At 37.6% G+C, this 18,232-nt stretch overlaps 2 protein-coding genes across 3 annotated transcripts; both read right to left on the minus strand.

The window, feature by feature from the left end:
* Window positions 1–1,492: 1,492 nt before the first annotated feature.
* On the minus strand, window positions 1,493–7,244 carry LOC122041576 (KH domain-containing protein HEN4-like). Of its 2 annotated transcripts, XM_042601308.1 has the most exons (8): window positions 7,098–7,244; window positions 6,047–6,670; window positions 5,265–5,684; window positions 4,900–5,148; window positions 4,533–4,805; window positions 4,335–4,390; window positions 2,966–3,038; window positions 1,493–2,800 (listed from the first exon to the last, which is right to left on the minus strand). In XM_042601308.1, the coding sequence occupies exons 2-7, from the start codon at window positions 6,626–6,628 to the stop codon at window positions 2,990–2,992; spliced, it is 1,629 nt and encodes a 542-aa protein (XP_042457242.1). In that variant the 5' UTR covers window positions 6,629–6,670; window positions 7,098–7,244; the 3' UTR covers window positions 1,493–2,800; window positions 2,966–2,989. The 2 variants fall into 2 exon arrangements, with proteins under 2 accessions (XP_042457242.1, XP_042457241.1); XM_042601307.1 differs by having other exon boundaries at window positions 1,493–3,038.
* Window positions 7,245–7,767: 523 nt separating this feature from the next.
* On the minus strand, window positions 7,768–10,284 carry LOC122041578 (co-chaperone protein p23-1-like). Its single transcript, XM_042601309.1, has 6 exons — window positions 10,130–10,284; window positions 8,742–8,928; window positions 8,494–8,656; window positions 8,362–8,396; window positions 8,193–8,280; window positions 7,768–8,008 (listed from the first exon to the last, which is right to left on the minus strand). The coding sequence occupies exons 1-6, from the start codon at window positions 10,141–10,143 to the stop codon at window positions 7,926–7,928; spliced, it is 570 nt and encodes a 189-aa protein (XP_042457243.1). The 5' UTR covers window positions 10,144–10,284; the 3' UTR covers window positions 7,768–7,925.
* Between the last annotated feature and the right edge of the window lie 7,948 nt (window positions 10,285–18,232).

Below are 18,232 nucleotides of genomic sequence, written 5' to 3' on the forward strand. Positions count from 1 at the left end.
AAAAAACTAGAAAATTTTTAGGAAAAATATTGAAAGGGCGGTACATCATTTACAAAATAATAAGATGGGTACTCCAATTTCTATTAAACTCAAATGGACACCGTATTTAACTTGAATTGTCAAAAATATTCTTATATTATTTGATCACAACTATAAAAATTATCAACTAACTTTTATAATAGTGATTTTATATCATTTTAATTTTACTTTTCTGAATGATAATCGAATTAAAACAATATTTCAACGGACAAAACAACCGATAGAGACTCTATAGTACTCATTAATTATATTTCAAATGAATATTAGCATTTAACTTTTACATATCATAAAAGTTAGCATGTAACTTCTACAATGTATAAAAGCTAGTGGCTAATTTCTACAATAGTAATTTTATATCATTTTAATTTTACTTCTCAAAGTGATATAATCGAGTTAAAATAGTATTTCAATGAGTAAAATAACTTATGAGAACTTTATAACACAAATTATATTTCAAATGAACATTAACCTATCAATAAATTATATACTAGCTTTTACAATGTGTAAAAGTTTCATACTAGTTTTTATAGATAATATAAGAGTATTTGGGACCGTTCAAATTAAATAAGGGGTTCATTTGACTTTAATTAAAAATGAGGTGCATATCAGATGAACACCATTTTAATTTTTGTCCAATTATTTTTTGAATAATGTTCAAAAGTTTGGTACTTAGAATTAGATGGCTAGATTTAAGGAAAAATATACCTAACCCCCTTTAAAGAAAATCCTTTAAATTTAGATAGACGGTCTTATCTTGTTTACCTACCAAGTATATTTTAAAATTTACAAAATCTTATCATTTTATTCTTAATTATCAACATCATTATTACCAACTTGATAAAAACAACAATGTAATAGGTCTCTTGATCACATTGTTGGGAACGATATTTTTTTAACAAAAAATTAGAAGGCATTTTATCAGTCTTAAAAAATTAAAATAATCATAAATATTTTTTTCTTCTAAATTACAAATTTTAAGCGTGATCAAATAATAATACGTTTTTTCCCATCATCTCAAAGCCCACGTGGCATCAGAATGACAATGACGGCCACGCCAATCGTGCCCCAACTTTTTAAATGAGCTGTAAATGTCAGCAAGCTGCCGGTTCTTGTTGATTGCTCTCGCGAACCCTACGTAATGTCTCGCCTGATCCCACCCTACCTATTTGATTTACCTTCCCTCCCATAACCCGATTTAAAAAATATTTAATTTATGTTTAAAATTATCAAATTTAAATCAAACTCCTGTTCAATATGTTTTTCAAACCAAATTAAGATCGATAATATTTTGTTAAATTATTTACAAACCGCTCCGAATTCAAATAGAACTCTAATTATTTTTAGATAATTTTAATTTAAATCTCCTCAACTTAACATAGATCAATTCAAACTATAATTCAAGTTAAAATTATTTGTATTTTGAGCTCCAGATCAAATTCAAATATCACACATATTCTCAAACATCAATATTTTTATATTATTAGATTAGATTAGTTTGCACGGACAGACTAGACATTGGGAAAGTCAAACTGCGACTAAATTACCTGAACACAAATTCAGTTTCTTAAAAAGAGCTGAAAAACAGAAAGATCCTTTAAAAAAACAGAAGATAGAAATGTCGTCTCTTTTCCTTCGTTTTTAAGCGAAGGATTATTACTATGCTTTTGCTCTTCTATCTTCTTCTTCTTCTGCTTTTCCTTTTCCTTTTTCTTCCTCTTCATCTTCTGCTTCAAAAGCTCTTGTTGGACGTGTAGGTGGCCGTAGCTGGCTCCCAGTGACAACATGAGGAGCTTTCTTTCGGTGAAGGATTTTGGAATCAGTGATAATAATGGAGAGACATCGAAGTGTTATTTATAGTTAGATTTACAGAGTACTTAATTTGTTTATTTTTGGTGTGGGGTATTTTGCATGCATTAACATTATTGTGGGCGGCAAGTGGTTTTTTGTTTGACAAGCCACTTGTAAAAGGAATCAAAATCTATGGACAAAAACCGTGGATGCCACGTGAGATTCAATATAATTTTTTTTAATAAAACAACACAATAATAAATTAAGGAACAAACAAGAGAGATTACATCAATTTCAACAGTACAAATTACTTACAACAGATCAAAGTATAAATTACAGTACAAGATAAGTAAAACCAGTCAGATACAAGACAAACAATAAGCGAATTGACTAAATAGCCTGAGCCTTAAGATGAGTCACAAATGCATCGACTATAATCTAGAAATTGCACCAACAAAACAAGTAATTCACCTGGTTGATTGGTGTGATTTAAAATACCAGGATAGGCAATAATGGATATCTAGCATGATATGCAATTAACACAACTTTATGCAGCTCTCTCTATAAATCTCCTAGATATGGTACATGGAGAAAGGTAAGCTAATAATCTAATCACACAGAATAAATGCTCAGACAATATGGTAGTAGTGGAAGCAAAACTATATGTTGACATAGGACATCAATAATATACAGTTCAGTAGCCACCTTCGAGAAAAGGTATCCATTCTCAGAAATAACATCTAAAATTTTGGCATACTACTCGGTGATCACCAACAGAGGAGAGTGGAGTTTCAATATACACACAGTCAAAGTAATCCCTAAAACAATGCTCGATAGGAGGGGGGCTTCAAGCTTAGGCCAATGGTTATGCAAAGAAAGGGGCAGGTAGGAGGAGACAGACTTGTACATCTGGTCATCTGGTCTAGGCTCGAGGCTTCATTTATAGGCTGGCTCCAGGCTTCTCAGACCTAAACTGTTTTAATAGGACAGCAAGGCAACCAAGGTGAAAAAGGTTAGCTGCATTACAAGTCTATTATAGGTTTTTAGGGCCATCAAAGAGTAACAAAGCTCCCAAAGTATGTTGGAAATCACCTCGTGCATTCCAGAATTAAAAATAAAAATAAAAAAGATGTTCTACCTGTCTGTCCTACTCACTGAAGTTTTAATAATCATGATGTTTCCCATGGGAATATCTGTTAGGACCCGATAACCTGGTAAAACAAGCTAATGTTAAGGCAATGAGAGTAATTTTCCGTCGAAGAATATTAAAAGCTGCAAAGACACTGATCAGTTGCAATTTGTTGGTAATAAGCATGCTAAAAAAATAGGCTATCTAAAGCATCCTCGGAATGGAGGTAAAAGCATGGCCACAGAAAGGTCTAGAACCTATCAAATATCAATGCAACTGTCAAGAAATCATTGGTAACTGATGCGTAAGTCATAGTCACAACAGTATTGCATAACTAGGAATTGATTCTCAAGTTTAGTAACACATAAGGTTTTGCAATAAAGTGTAAATATAACATGCACATCCATTGGTCCATGGAAGGTGATTACTTTCATGTGCTATACCTTGATTTTCTAAGAAGAAAGAAGAAAAAAGAAACAAGATAAAGCTTTGATTTGGGTCTCCAAATCATATGGAAACAGAATTCTAACTGGCAGAAAAAATGTATTGAAAATCTTTGACATGTAGCCTATGTCTACAGCAATCTGCAAGCTTTAAAGAAACTCAAACTATAAATAGATATAATCAATGTTGTTGACCACCAAATAATGTAACATTAAACTGTTAATTTCTGAAACCTACATAGTCCAGAAAACTCTAGCCATTTGCATTTTATCTTACCATATTCTAAGATACTGAAAGTGCAACGACAGAGTGCAAAACCTACCATATTCTATTATACTGGGTAGGCCATTATAAGAAATCCAGAAAGGATTCAAGTTTGACAAGGAAATTGTGTTAGCTTTTGCATTTTATCTTTTTATGTTCACAATCTACATTTGAGATTTAAATGCTAGGTTTCTGATGTTGCTTACTACGCCAGATTGAAACAGCAAACCCCAAATACGAACCATATGATCCGACATAAGAATTAATAGTGCATTTGTTACTGAAATTTCCTTTCTATTTTTTTCACTGAACTACCAGTATATATCAAGAATAATAAGCAATATGCCTTATTTTATTACAATAGGGCACAAAAAGAGAAACTAGAAAATTTATTTCTTTTCGAAGTTTCAATAGATCATCAACTTTTTACTCATCTAAATTATAACTTCAAAATTATTAATTGCTGCAGTCCAAAGACAATTAGATGGAGTGATGCTAAAAAAATATTGTTCAAATTTTCAACAATCCTATCAATGGCTAAATTAGTATTCTAATTTATATGCCCCTCCCAACGTACGATTCCTTGCAAAGCATTACCAGTAACATTTAAAGATTGCAAATAAATTTAGAAAACAAACCATATGTTCTGAAGGAAAATAAAAAACATTACCCAGTGCTACCATAACGCGAGTATCCATCATATGAACTGTAGCTGCTACCACCACCCTAAAGGTAGTTACAAATAATTAATGGAATTTCAACCTGCTAACATGCAAATGCAGACTAACCAAAAGACTAAGAGAAAATAGATAGAGATAACTATTCAAACTTCAGATATTTAGATATTTCAGGAGGGGGGTGGGCATACCTGAGAACCACCATAATCTCCAAAAGCATCGGAGGGCAGCAAATCACGGGAAGTACCATATCCTTTGGAATCTGAAAACCCACGGCCATGCACCTTACTATCCCTACCTCCATAATATTTTGACCCATCATAAGCATCAGCAGGGAAACGATGGTGAGGAGCAGAAGAGGCATGTGTAGATAATGTGTTCTCTCTTCTTTCAAACAAATTGGCTTTCAGACGAGTTGTCACACAAACAAGAGCATTTCTTGCAATGTCAATCTCTCCACTAATCTGTACAAAATAATAAATGAAGAATAGTAAACCATATTTGGTGTCAAGACTAGCTTAATCAAATAAAATATAGCCAGCAGGTAGTATGACTTACCTGAACCATCTCATCGTCATCAGAAGCAACTTTTGGAACATTTTCTTTTGAAAGCACCCGTATATTTGCTCGTGTGGTCCTCCTCATCTCAGAGATGATTGATCCTGCTTTACCAATCAAGCAACCAATCTGCGATGTGGATACTAGAAGGCGGGTGGTATATGAAGGTTCAGCAGATTCTTTTTCACTACACCGGGGCTGCAAGCGGACTGCAGCATCTATTGCAGGAGAGATTGGATCATCGAAGAACTAAAATATAAATATCAGGAGAAAGTAATAAGCATAAGGGCAGCAAAAGAAAACTATATGAGTATTTGCAAACAAGTTACTGCATGCATGCATGCAAAGGGCTGAAGTTGTTCAACCTCTTTAGCAGAAATTGTGATTATGCAGTCATCTTCAGCAGAGTTACTATCTACTTTAACAGATGCTCCGGATTCCTGCCTTATCTGGTTAATGATAACACCATTTTTTCCTATTACACCTCCAATATTTGCAGAAGGACAGAGGAGACGTAAGCTGAACTCCTTGGCAGCACCTTCATCTCTAGCAGGTGGGTAAAGCCAGTCTACTGTTGCTTCTCCTTTATAACCTCTATAAGAACCTACCAAAGGGCCAATACCAATTACTGGACCCGCAGTGCTTGAGACTCCAAACTGATTTGTGCCAGGGAACGCTGAGGGTGAAGTGGCAAAAAGAAGGTGGTGTGACCGGGATGGATTACCATGGAGACGAGATGAAATTTGAAAAAGAGCCTTCTTCACAACTGATGCTTCTCCATTAATCTGTTTCCCAACAAGATAGAAGTATAATGAGCTTAATCTCTAACTAAAATTCACCTCATATAAACTAACAGATCATTAAAACAAAAACATCTCATCACATTGGCACAGGAGAAGACATTTCTATGGTAGTTGGCCAATGCAGAAAAAGAAGACAACGAGTGTTTACAACTTAGTACACATTTGACAAGCCAACATCTACCTGTATCACACATAGAAAAGTTCTATGATAGAGTAACAAAAAATAGTCCAAGTTATCATTCTTAGTTAAAGTAGTATACTACATGTTAGGCAACAACGCCAATGCCATGACTAAATGCTTTCAAACAGATGGCATACTACAAAAGATGAGATGATTGGAATACCTGGAGTAGTTCATCACCACTAATGGCACAAGCTGGGAGACGATCATTCTTAAGAATCCGTACTTGAGCACCAGTCTCACTACGAATACCTTGAATGATTTGTCCTCCCTTCCCAATGATACTCCCAATCTGATCAGATGGCACAAGTAGTCGAGCAGTAACTTGAGGACTGTCACCATCATTATCTTCATCACCCACTACATCATCAGTAACAAGTCGATCATGGACCTTGAATAGAGCATCTTGTGCAGGACAGACTTTCTCATCAATATCTTCAAGGGTATTTGTTTCTTCCCCTGTGCTAAAAATGGTTATGGCACGCTCATCACAACCACGTACAGTGTCCCCAATTCTAATTCTAGCTTGTGTTTCAGATCTCAATTGCTTCACAATCTCACCACCCCTCCCAATGATGCTTCCTATCTTCTTTCCTGGACACAAATAACGGAAAACACAGTCCTCAGGCCCAGGAATGTAGGTGTCTCTTTCTTCACCAGGATTTCTTCTCTTGCTTCGTTCATTTTCAGAATGATCAGAGTGAGAATAAGATCTTTTTCCATTGTTGTTTCGACGTCCAGCCATTGCTTTAAATGTCAGGGTTTTATCTTCTAGAACAAATATCCACTATAGAACAATATTCGCATTTGGATCAAACAACATGAAAGTTATGACAAATCTAATGGAAAACAATTTCCTTTTCTAAAAAGAGAATTTCTTTGCATAAAAAGTGCGAATGAACAGAAGCAATTCGATCTAATTTTGCAAAATTAACAGACTATAGAAGTATCTGCAGCACAGGGATTGATTTAATTCATGCGAAGATACACATAAACTGCATGAATACCAAAACTCAACCTCTAAGTCATAACCAACGTATACCGCTATCATAAAACAAATATTCATTTTCACTTCACTTGATCGGGCAAGATGATCCTCACTCCGCATGCAAATGAGAACCTTCGAAAGCCAGAAGCGATTGAAGTTCGCGCCAGAGAATGGAAAGAAAGAGATCTGCAGATACGAAGGAGCCAATTTGATAGAAATCGCATACCTCGAGATCTTGGTTGATTCTGAGGGAATCCTCGTACTCTGCAGAAACCCTAGCGCGATAGCAAACGATCCTAAAATTGGCCCCGGGCTCGCATATTTATACACGAAGATCTATTACCGGCTGTTCCCGGAGTTTAGCCCGAAAACAGTGGGCCCCACATCATCGACTAGTCATAGCGTTGGAAATCCTGTCCGCTGTGATGAATAAAATACGAGAATCAATCTCTCGTTCGGGTTAGCGGATTCTTTCCGAATCCAATTACGGCCGAAAAGTTAAAGTGTTTAATGATTTAAAGGTAGATCCGCTACCTTAGCGATCCCCCTAGTGTCAGCTCCACGGATATGGAGGGAGGAAGTGTTTAATAATTTAAGTTTATATAAATAGTAAAAATATCAAAACACTAATGCTAGAATAGCACACTCGGATAATTTCGACATCCATGTTTCATAATTAACAAGTTTAGTAGTGAAAATACGGAATGCAAGAACATGTGGATAAGAGCTGAAAAAAAATTCCAAATACATATCGATGACGATGTCGATTCCCTTGATCCTATGGCATTGCCTTCAACTCGATTGTGCCGGTTGGAACTGATCCTTACTCCTCCAAGTTTGAAGAGAATGTAACTACTACTAGCATTTGGTATTTAGTTTATTTAAACAGGCCATCCTCAATTCAAGATACCACATTTGCACATCCTCAACTACATGAGTTTAGCGAAAGACATGATTATCCTCGACCGCAGGAGTTTAGCGAAAGACATACTTAGAAACGAAGACGATAAGCGAAGAGGTCTAAATAAAATCACAAGGCTGCTAGATATGTTAGTCATGCTTTGCTTTCAGGTTCACTGGTAGCTGCAGTTTGTTCTCCATTTGGCTTGGCTTCCTCGGCATCATCAACATCATCCTCTGAAGAAACAACATCGAATTAACAGCAATCTACAACTCAATCGCAATCGAATGAATATTGCGAGCACAAGTATAAACAAGGCACGGGTGTTATTCGATGGCATTCAATGAGAATATAAACAACATAGCAAGGATGATAACTAAATGGTTGCTATTTGGGTGCGAAGCAATAGAAAAAACTAACCCCCATCCTCGTCGGCAGGATGTGCGAACTCATCATCATCATCTTCATCACCATCAAGCTCATCGTCAACCCCACCCATATTCAAGTTCTGCACATTAAAACAAATATGAAGATCTACAATGAGTATTGATCGAGGGTATTCCTTTCGTATTTAGGCGAGATGACCCACCGAGAAGTCCATGCCATCAAAATTCATGCCCTCGGCTGCACACACACAAACATTAACAAATCAAGAAATGGAGTTTCAATTATTGCTCCTGCAAAATATAGTAGCAAAATATCAAAAGGAGAAAGTAATCACATTTATTTTCCTTCTCATCTTCCTCATCAATCCACTTGTCCCAATCGACTTTCAAATAGACAGGAGGCTTCCCTCCCTGCTTTAACAGCCTGCTCCACCATTTCTTATCAGCTTTCTTGATGAGGTAGTATATGGTCCTCAAGCCAACAGCTGTTTTACTCTCCTGCAATGTTCATGTCAATCCAGGGGCTTGAATAGTGAATTCAAGGTGTTACATTTGTAGTCAAACAGATTCTTTTGGAACTTACATCGACATTAACCTTGTCGAACAACTCGAAATCAAGCTCATACGGAATGTTCTCTGCTCCACTAGTTGCAGAGAAGTAGAAACGACCTTCTGGCTGCAATGTGAGCTTAACATCCTTTGCATCCGGCAGTTCAATTGTAATATAAATTGTGTCAGAACTTTGTGCCCATTTTGTAGATGGATGTCGGCTGCAGACGCAAGAAACCAACAAGGTAATCATTTCTAACATATGAAAAACAAATTTTGTTATTGCTAGATATGAAACAAACTCTGGACTTAAAAGCAAATGGAGACCTGAAAAAAACAAGACATACTCTAAGATCATGAGAATTAAATTGTAATTTGCTGAATATAATTCAAGTTTCTTTTTTTTTTTCTCCCAATAGCTAGACTTCAAGAGACGTACAAAGAAATTGGGAAATTCTATACCAAAAGATTGCAGACACTCAAATCTGTGCTTCATATGGTTGCAGATGGATGTCGGCTACAGGCGCAGGAAACCAACAAGGTAATCATTCAAAATGGAAACAACAAGGTAATCGTTTCTTATAAAAAAAAAAAAATTGTTATTGCTAGCTATGAAACAAACTCTGGACTTAAACAAGTATAGGCAAATGGCGACCTGAAAAAACAAGACATACTCTAAGATCATGATAATTAAATTGTAATTTGCTGAATATAATTCAAGTTTCTTTTTTTTTTCCCCTCCCGATAGCTAGACTTCAAGAGACGTACAAAGAAATTGGCAAATTCTATACCAAAAGATTAGAAGACACTCAAATCTATGCTTCATATGGTTGTCGATGGATGTCGGCTACAGACGCAGGAAACCAACAACGTAATCATTCAAAATGGAAACAACAAGGTAATCGTTTCTTATATATAAAAAACAAATTTTGTTATTGCTAGCTATGAAACAAACTCACTTACACGAGTATAGGCAAACGGCGACATGAAAAAACAACACATACTCTAAGATCATGAGAATTAAATTGTAATTTGTTGAATATAATCCGAGTTTTTTCTCCCAATAGCTAGACTTCAAGAGGCGTACAAAGAAATTGGCAGATTTCATACTAAAAGATTGAGGACACTCAAACCTGTGCTTCATATGGTTACTGCGAATGACTCTCGTAACTAAATTCCACGGGGAAAAAAAGCACATTTTTTAAATCCAGGAGTTGAACATGCAAAAAGAAAAACATAGATCGAAGAGGGAACTTAGGTCATTCTCATAAGGACAACTATGCTAACCTAGCGCGTTCAATTATCAAAATCTAAAACCCTAGCTCAAACACGATGCTCAAAAACCCCAAAACAACAACAACTAAAAAAAAATTGAGCAAAGAAACGCCGCTAAACTAGAAAAATAAGGACCCGACGGCTTACCTCATCTTCGACATGGAAATTAGAAGCGGACGCGAGAATCGATGAGGAATTTTTCGAAGAGTAAAGCGTAAAATCCAATGTTGAATAGCGCGTCGAGACACAGACAGAGAGAAGGCGTGGGAAACAGAAGCTTCGGTGGAAACCTAGAGAGTTCTTAGGATCCATCGACGCCGCTTCCTGAGAACGATCTCAGCCGTCCATTTATATGGGTTGGGCCGACTACAATCCGTGGGCCTATTTATTCTCATTTTGTCCGTACGGACGAAGACAGAAAAGAACTTTTGACGTCATTTATTTTTTATTTTATTCTTAAAATATTATATTTTACAGCATTTACTGAACCGCTTAAAAACATGCGAGTATTACTCATTTCACATTCCATTATATCATTCCCTTCTTTTCTCTTAAATTCTTTTCAATTTTTTAATTTTATTGATCTCAATTTATATTATCGAATTAAGAGTTTGAAATTTACTGATGGATGAGAAAAATTCTCAATCTCTACGTATCAAAATAAATATACTCTTATTTAATAAAATTTATCATAAAAAAATAATTAATCAAGTTGGGTAACATCGAATATGGGATGATCAATTCAATCCAAAGAAAATTTTTCACCAATTATCAGGTAAATCAGAAAGCGCACGTGACGACCTAACTCAGAAATTCAGCATCATAGATCCATTATAAAGTATACTTTTTTTTTGATCGAAATCATCAATATATTTTTAGTATTTCAAAAATATAAAACTTTTAAATATGTAAATAATACTTAATCTCTCTGAAACTAATTAATGGATTTAGAAAATTTTAAATTACGTTTTATCTATTCGATATTCTAAAAACAATGAATTTTTAAATAGATATAACCAAATTTTAAATGTGAAAAATTGAGAGGGACATAACAAAAATTATCGAATTATTCATACTATTTTATCCTCAGGACTTAGTACAGATGGTAAATGTTGTGCAAAGAGAGGGCAATATCTCTCAACCTTTCTGAACCGCGGAAGAAGAGGAAGAGAGAGAAAGAGATCGCGCGGAACAACAAGACAAAGACGCACAAAAGAGAGCAAACACTAGGAAGGAGAATAAGAAGAGAAAGAAAAAGAGTTACCGTGGTTCGGCGACTTGCCTACTCCACAAAACGGCCGAACCTTTATTATAATTCTCTTCTACACAAGAGAATCACATCTAATTATTCTTGTGTTGTCTGATCTTCAATGGGTTTACAATGATCCCTATAAATACTGCTAAACCCCCAGACCCGGTAAAAACGTAACAAAATTTGTTATGAAAAACATAACAAAATTCTGTTATATAAAATCTTAACAGAATTTTATTACGAAAAATCTTAACAGATTTTTCTTCCATGACATCCCTTCATCCAAATATGAGCCACTCGTCAACAATCTCCACCTTAGCGAATATTCACCCCTTCGAAGAATACGAATATCTGGACAAAACTCCATCTGGATCTCTGGGTCTGGGCTTCCTTCCTCTAGCATCTAGAGATATGGATCAAGTTCAAGCAATGCTTAAACTTCTTTGTGGTCACTGGCTTTGTCAGCATATTTGCAGCATTGTCTGCAGTGTGAACCTTCTCAAGTTGAATTTCCCCGGAAGCAATCAACTCTCTGATCTTGTGAAACCTCACATCAATGTGTTTGGTTCTCGCATGATACACCTGATTCTTCGCCAAATAGATAGCACTCTGACTATCGCATAACAACTTGACTCCACCTTGCTGAACACCCAGTTCTCTGACCAACCCTGTAAGCCATAAAGCTTCCTTCGCCGCTTCAGCTGCTGCCACTCGGATTCCGTAGTAGACAATGCAACAATAGATTGTATCATAGATTTCCAACAAATAGGTCCTCCTGTCACAGTGAATACGTATCTTGTAGTAGACCTCCTGTTATCTAAATCTCCTGCATAGTCTGCATCTACGCACCCAGAACTAAAGGATCTTCCGGTTGTCTACTGAATATGATGCCATAATTAGTTGTATTTCTCAAGTATCTGAAAATCCATTTCACTGCATCCCAATGTGGTCGACCAGGATTTGAGAGAAACTTGCTTACCATACTAACTGCTTGCGCCAAATCTGGTCTCGTGCAAACCATGGCATACATCAGACAACCAACTGCACTGGCATAAGGAACCTTTGACATCTCTTGGATCTCGTCATCCGTCTTTGGACACTGTGTACTGGATAACTTGAAGTGATGCGCCAGGGGTGTGCTCACCGACTTTGCATTCTTCATGTTGAACCTATCCAACACCTTCTCCACATAGCTACGTTGAGACAACCATAATCTCCCTGCAACTCTATTCTGTGAATCTCCATCCCAAGAATCTTCTTGGCCTCTCCCAAATCTTTCATGTCAAATTCCTTGCTCAATAGCCTCTTCAATTTGTCAACCTCTCTCATCTTCTTCGCAACAATGAGCATGTCATCTACGTATAGTAGTAAGAAAATCAGTGATTCATCTTCAAGGCCCTTCACATATATGCAGCAGTCATACTCGCATCTCCTATATCCGTTTTGAATCATGTATGAATCAAAACGTTTGTACCATTGCCTAGGAGATTGTTTCAGTCCATAGAGCGATTTCTTCAACTTACAAACCAACTGCTCTTGTCCGGACTGACTAAATCCCTCAGGTTGTGACATAAAAATCTGCTCCTCCAAATTTCCATGAAGAAATGCCATCTTCACATCCATTTGCTCCAAATACAAATCGTGATGTGCCACCAAAGCCAATACCGCTCTAATTGACGTATGTCTTACCACTGGAGAGAAAATTTATTCATAGTCAATCCCCTTTCTTTGTGAATACCCCTTTGCTATCAACCGAGCCTTAAACTTCACTTCTTCTCCCTCTGACATTGCTTCTTTCTTCTTGAATATCCACTTGCACCCTATAGCTTTCTCTCCTTCAGGAAGTTCCACTAGATCTCACGTTTGGTTCTTATGCAACGACTCCATCTCCTCTGCCATAACACCCGTCCACCTGTCCTTCTCAGAGCTATGTATTGCCTCCTGAAAAGATGTAGGGTCTCCGCTACTAGTGGTAAGTGCATAAGATACCAAGTCTTCGAATCCGTATCTAGTGGGTGGTTTTACGACTCGTCTCGTTCTACCACTAGCTATAGTGCGATGCTCCATGTGCTCGAGCTAGAATCATCAGTCATGAGTCTCTAGCTCCACCGCACAATATCTTTCTCTTTGTTGCTTTGTGGTGTTTCCTTTCCTTCTTCCTGAGTACGTTGTAACATAGCTTTCTCGTCAAACACCACATCTCTGCTGATCACCACCTTGTTTGCCTTAGGATCCCAAAGCTTGAAGCCTTTAACTCCTTTCTGATAGCCCAGAAAAATGCATTGCTTTGACTTTGCATCCAACTTTGATCTTTCCTCACTAGATATGTGCATATAGGCTGGACATCCAAAAACTCGAAGATGAGAGTATTCTACTTGATTCCCTGTCCATACTTCCTTTGATACTTTGCCTTCTAGTGCTGCCCTTGGTGATCTATTAATGAGATAACATGTCATGTTAATCGCTTCCGCCCAGAAATTCTTTGCAAGCCCTGCATTCAGCCTGAGACATCTTGCCTTCTCAATGATTGTCCTGTTCAACCTTTCCGCTACCCCATTCTGCTGAGGTGTCCTGCGAACCGAGAAGTGCCTCATTATCCCATGCTGCTCACATAATTCCTGAAACTTTGAATCTGTGTACTCAGTCCCATTATCGACCTAAGACATTTGATCTTCCTTCCGGTCTGGTTCTCTACTTCCACAATTTAAACTTTGAAAAGTTTCTAACTTGTGACGCATAAAGTATACCCATACCTTTCGTGAGAAATCATCAGAAAACTCACAAAATATAAGTGCCCTCCACGTGATGCTACACTGGCGGTCCCCAGAGATCCGTATGTACGTAGTCCAGAATCCTCCATCTTGTTTGTTGCCGTCTTAAATTGCACTTTGCTCTGTTTCCCAAGAACACGTAATTTGCGGAATTCAAGCTTGCACGACACCCTTCAACAAATCTCTCTTGTGAAGTTCTAGCATCCCACGTTCACCCATATGCCCTAGCCGATATGCCACAAGACAGTCTGATTCAGACTCCACCGAGGCGACTCCACCTACAACTGTAGTCCCTATCAACTTGTAGATGTTTCCTGCCACCTTTTGTCCTTTCATTACCGTCGAGCTCCCTTGCTGACTTTCATCACCCCGCTCACCGATTTGTAATTACAACCATGACCATCCAGTGTGCCTAGTAAGATCAAGTTCTTCCTTAGCTCTGGTATATATCTGACATCACATAAAGTTCTGATCACACCATCAAACATCTTGATTCTGACATTCCCTATGCCGATAACCTTGCCTGATGCATCGTTTCCCATCAACACTGAACCGTAATCCACCGCCCTATAGGTGTCAAACCAATCCTTGTTTGGAGTCATGTGATATGAACATGCGAGTCTAAAATCCATGCATCCGTCAGCTGCTCCGAACTTGACATAACTGATAGCATATCTCCATCACCGCTTCAATTTTCTTCTTCAACTATGTTTGCAGACTTTGCCGAACTACTTTTGTTCTCTGCAACATATTTCTTTATCTCTGGACAATTTCTCTTGATATGACCTTTACCTCCACATTTGTAGCACGTGATCACCTTCTTCCTTCTCGACTTAGAACGAGTCTTGTTGTTGTTGTCATATCCATGTCGAGATTTGCTCCTACCACGCTCTTGGTTGCTATTTACCACAAGTCCTTCTCCTTGAGAAATTTCATCGCTTGTTTTCTTCCTTTGGTGAAAACCTAGCAACGCACTTGTGATCTCCTCCAATTTGAGAGTTTCCTTACCCCACATCAAAGTAGTAACCAAATTCTCGTACGTAGGAGATGAAGGTAGAGAATTCAACAACATCGCCTTGTCTTCGTCTTCGATCTTCACATCAATCCGCCGGATCACTTACAATCCGGTTGAATACGTTGATGTCGGCTCGGATCGGTTCCTTCCGTCATCTTCAAATAATAATTTCGCTGAGATATGACTTGTTTGTCAATGATTTTGACATGTACCGGCTTTCCAGCTTTTGCGACTACTCGTCCATGACATGGTACATCACGTCATCCGTAAGACAAAGCTTGATTGTTGCTACTGCCTTCGCCTGAAGTTCTTCCCAATCTGATTTCTCCATGCTTTCCGGTTTTCTTTCTCCTAGCGCCTTCACCATGCCTTGTTGCACCAACAAGTCCTTGACCCTTCTCTGCCATAATCCAAAGTTTCCGGTTCCGTCAAACTTCACCATATCAAACTTCGCAGAAGTCGTCCCCGACATGTTGAAGAAATCTGCCAAAAACCTGGAGCTCTGATACCAATTGTTGTGCAAAGAGAGGGCAATACCTCTCAACCTTTCTGAACCGCGGAAGAAGAGGAAGAGAGAGAAAGAGATCGCGCGGAACAACAAGACAAAGACGCACAAAAGAGAGCAAACACCAGGAAGGAGAAGAAGAAGAGAAAGAAAAAGAGTTACCGTGGTTCGGCGACTTGCCTACTCCACAAAACGGCCGAACCTTTATTAGAATTCTCTTCTACACAAGAGAATCACATCTAATTATTCTTGTGTTGTCTGATCTTCAATGGGTTTACAATGATCCCTATAAATACTGCTAAACCCCCAGACCCGGTAAAAACATAACAGAATTTGTTATGAAAAACATAATAAAATTCTGTTATATAAAATCTTAACAGAATTTTATTACGAAAAATCTTAACAGATTTTTCTTCCATGACATCCCTTCATCCAAATATGAGCCACTCGTCAACAGTAAATATGACAGTTTATTTATAGTGAGGAATACGTATGTGTTTGTGTCGTCATGCACTTAATGCTTTAGGAGGTGCTTGGTTTGGATAAGAGAATGAGAATGAGAATAGGAATGATTGTAAATATTAATGAAATGAAAATGATTTTCATACCCTTCATATTATTCAGTAATGGTCTATTCCTATATTTAGAGGAATGAATCCATGGGTCCCACCATCATTTCCCCAAACCAAACATCAAATTTCATTCCATTCCCATTCTAAACCCTCCAAACAAACAGCCCCTTAATCTTTTTTTATCGGTATGGGACCGTCTCATGGGGCCGACAGTTCAAATTTTGTTAGTAAAATATAATATATTTTATTCTTATAAGTTATGTAAAAATATATTTCCTAACTTTATAAATGCTTTTCTCCTTATGCAAGTAATAAAAACAATAACATTTGTAATGCGGGAAGTGATTTTGTTGGAGTTGGAGGGATCACCGTTCATGAATTATTTCATGGAATTTTAAAATTTGATAAAATTATAATCGTAATTTTAACAGTTATTTATAATGAATTATTTAGCAGAGAATATATACAAATCATAAAAACTTCAAAAAAAAAAAAAACTGTGGTAGGATTGAAGAACTTGATCCTCTCCGATGGACTACATGAAGAAAGAACTTGATATGAAAGGAACAAAAATTGTTCATTCGGAGAGTTATTTGATCTACAGAATTCGATCGTCAGACATTAAAGAAGAACTCGTTCCTTAAAGGAGTAACCCTGCACCTCCGTCATGTTCTCTGAATGCTTGATTCTGAACCAGAAGCACCACCATCTGTTTGCCTTCTTCTCCTCCCCTTTTCTCTGCTTCTGCTTCCCGAACACGGACGAAAGCATCGGGCTCTGGTTTAGAAGCTTCTGTTGAAACTCTGAAATCCTTGTTCTGGCGAACCCATGCTGAGGAGGAGGAGGAGGAGGAGAAAAGGACGAAGATAAGTTGTTGGAATTCGACGGCAAAGGAGAAGAAGAATTCGCGGAAGAGAGGTTGGAAAGCTTCTCAGTGAGGCAGAGAGGGCACACGCCTAGGGAGCGCCTCCATTCTGGGTGCCTCTCGCACCTGTCTTCCTCCATTTCCAGGCAAGGCGCTAGCTTTTCTACCATCGAATAACTTTATAGATGTTCTCTAGCTTCATTGCTCATCGGTTCCCTCTTCCCCGCTCAAGATCGAGGAAAAGGAGACGCGGCCATGGAAAAAGATGGAGGGATTGAATGCTGGAGAAGGAAGCGATGGGAGAGGAGGTGTTGAATCTTCCATGCAATGCGTTATCTGCTTGTGAGGAATTTGCTTGGTTTAATTTAAGAAGAGAAGGTGTGGTCAACCTAGATTAACTAATTTAAGGTGGAACCTCCGAATTTTACGGGAGTATTCTAATCTCCACCTGCCACAATCTGAGGAGGAACTAATTCCTCTCAGATTTCATCTGACTGAAGATACATTTTTTGGTAGTTCATGATCCGTCTCCGAAGACGGAGACGAAGACGAAGACGAAGACGAAGAGTAGAACAATCAACTGCTTGAACTCGGTAGCACTTAAGGTTTAAGGTGTTGAAAGTCGTTCAGGACGATTTAGTGACTAGCGCATGAGGTGTTATTAATTTACGTCTAAGATTCGAATTTTGAGATAGCCGAGATAATGTCTCTCTTATACGCTAGTCTAAAATCAAAGATGGTCATTTGACTAAGGTAAGTCTAAAGTCTTCTTTTGTGACGGAAAAAGTACCAGTGATATCTAAAATCACGGAGTATAAGTTAAATGATCTGAACTATTTGGATTGGAGTAAGACGGTTTGTCTTTATCAATGAAGTATTGACAAAGATTGTCATTTGACTGATAACCCTCCTCGAGATGATTCAAAGTAAACATGGCTTAGAGAAGATGCTTGTTTGTTCCTTCGGATTCAGAATTGTATTGATGGTGAGGTAATAGGTTTGATCAATCATTATGAATTTGTTAAAGAACTAATGAATTACTTGGAATTTCTGTATTCTAGGAAAGGGAATCTTTCTAACATGTATGACATTTGTAAAGCATTTTATTGTGGGGAAAAACAATATCAACCTCTCATCAATTATTTTATGGCATTCAAGAAGACATATGAGGAGCTAAATATGTTTTTGTCCTTTAGTCTTGATGTGAAGGTTCAACAACGACAACGAGAGCAAATGGCTATTATGAGCTTCCTTGCAGATCTAGCTCCTG

This window comes from Zingiber officinale, chromosome 2A (genome assembly GCF_018446385.1).
Source record: "Zingiber officinale cultivar Zhangliang chromosome 2A, Zo_v1.1, whole genome shotgun sequence".
Classification (NCBI taxonomy): Eukaryota; Viridiplantae; Streptophyta; class Magnoliopsida; order Zingiberales; family Zingiberaceae; genus Zingiber; species Zingiber officinale.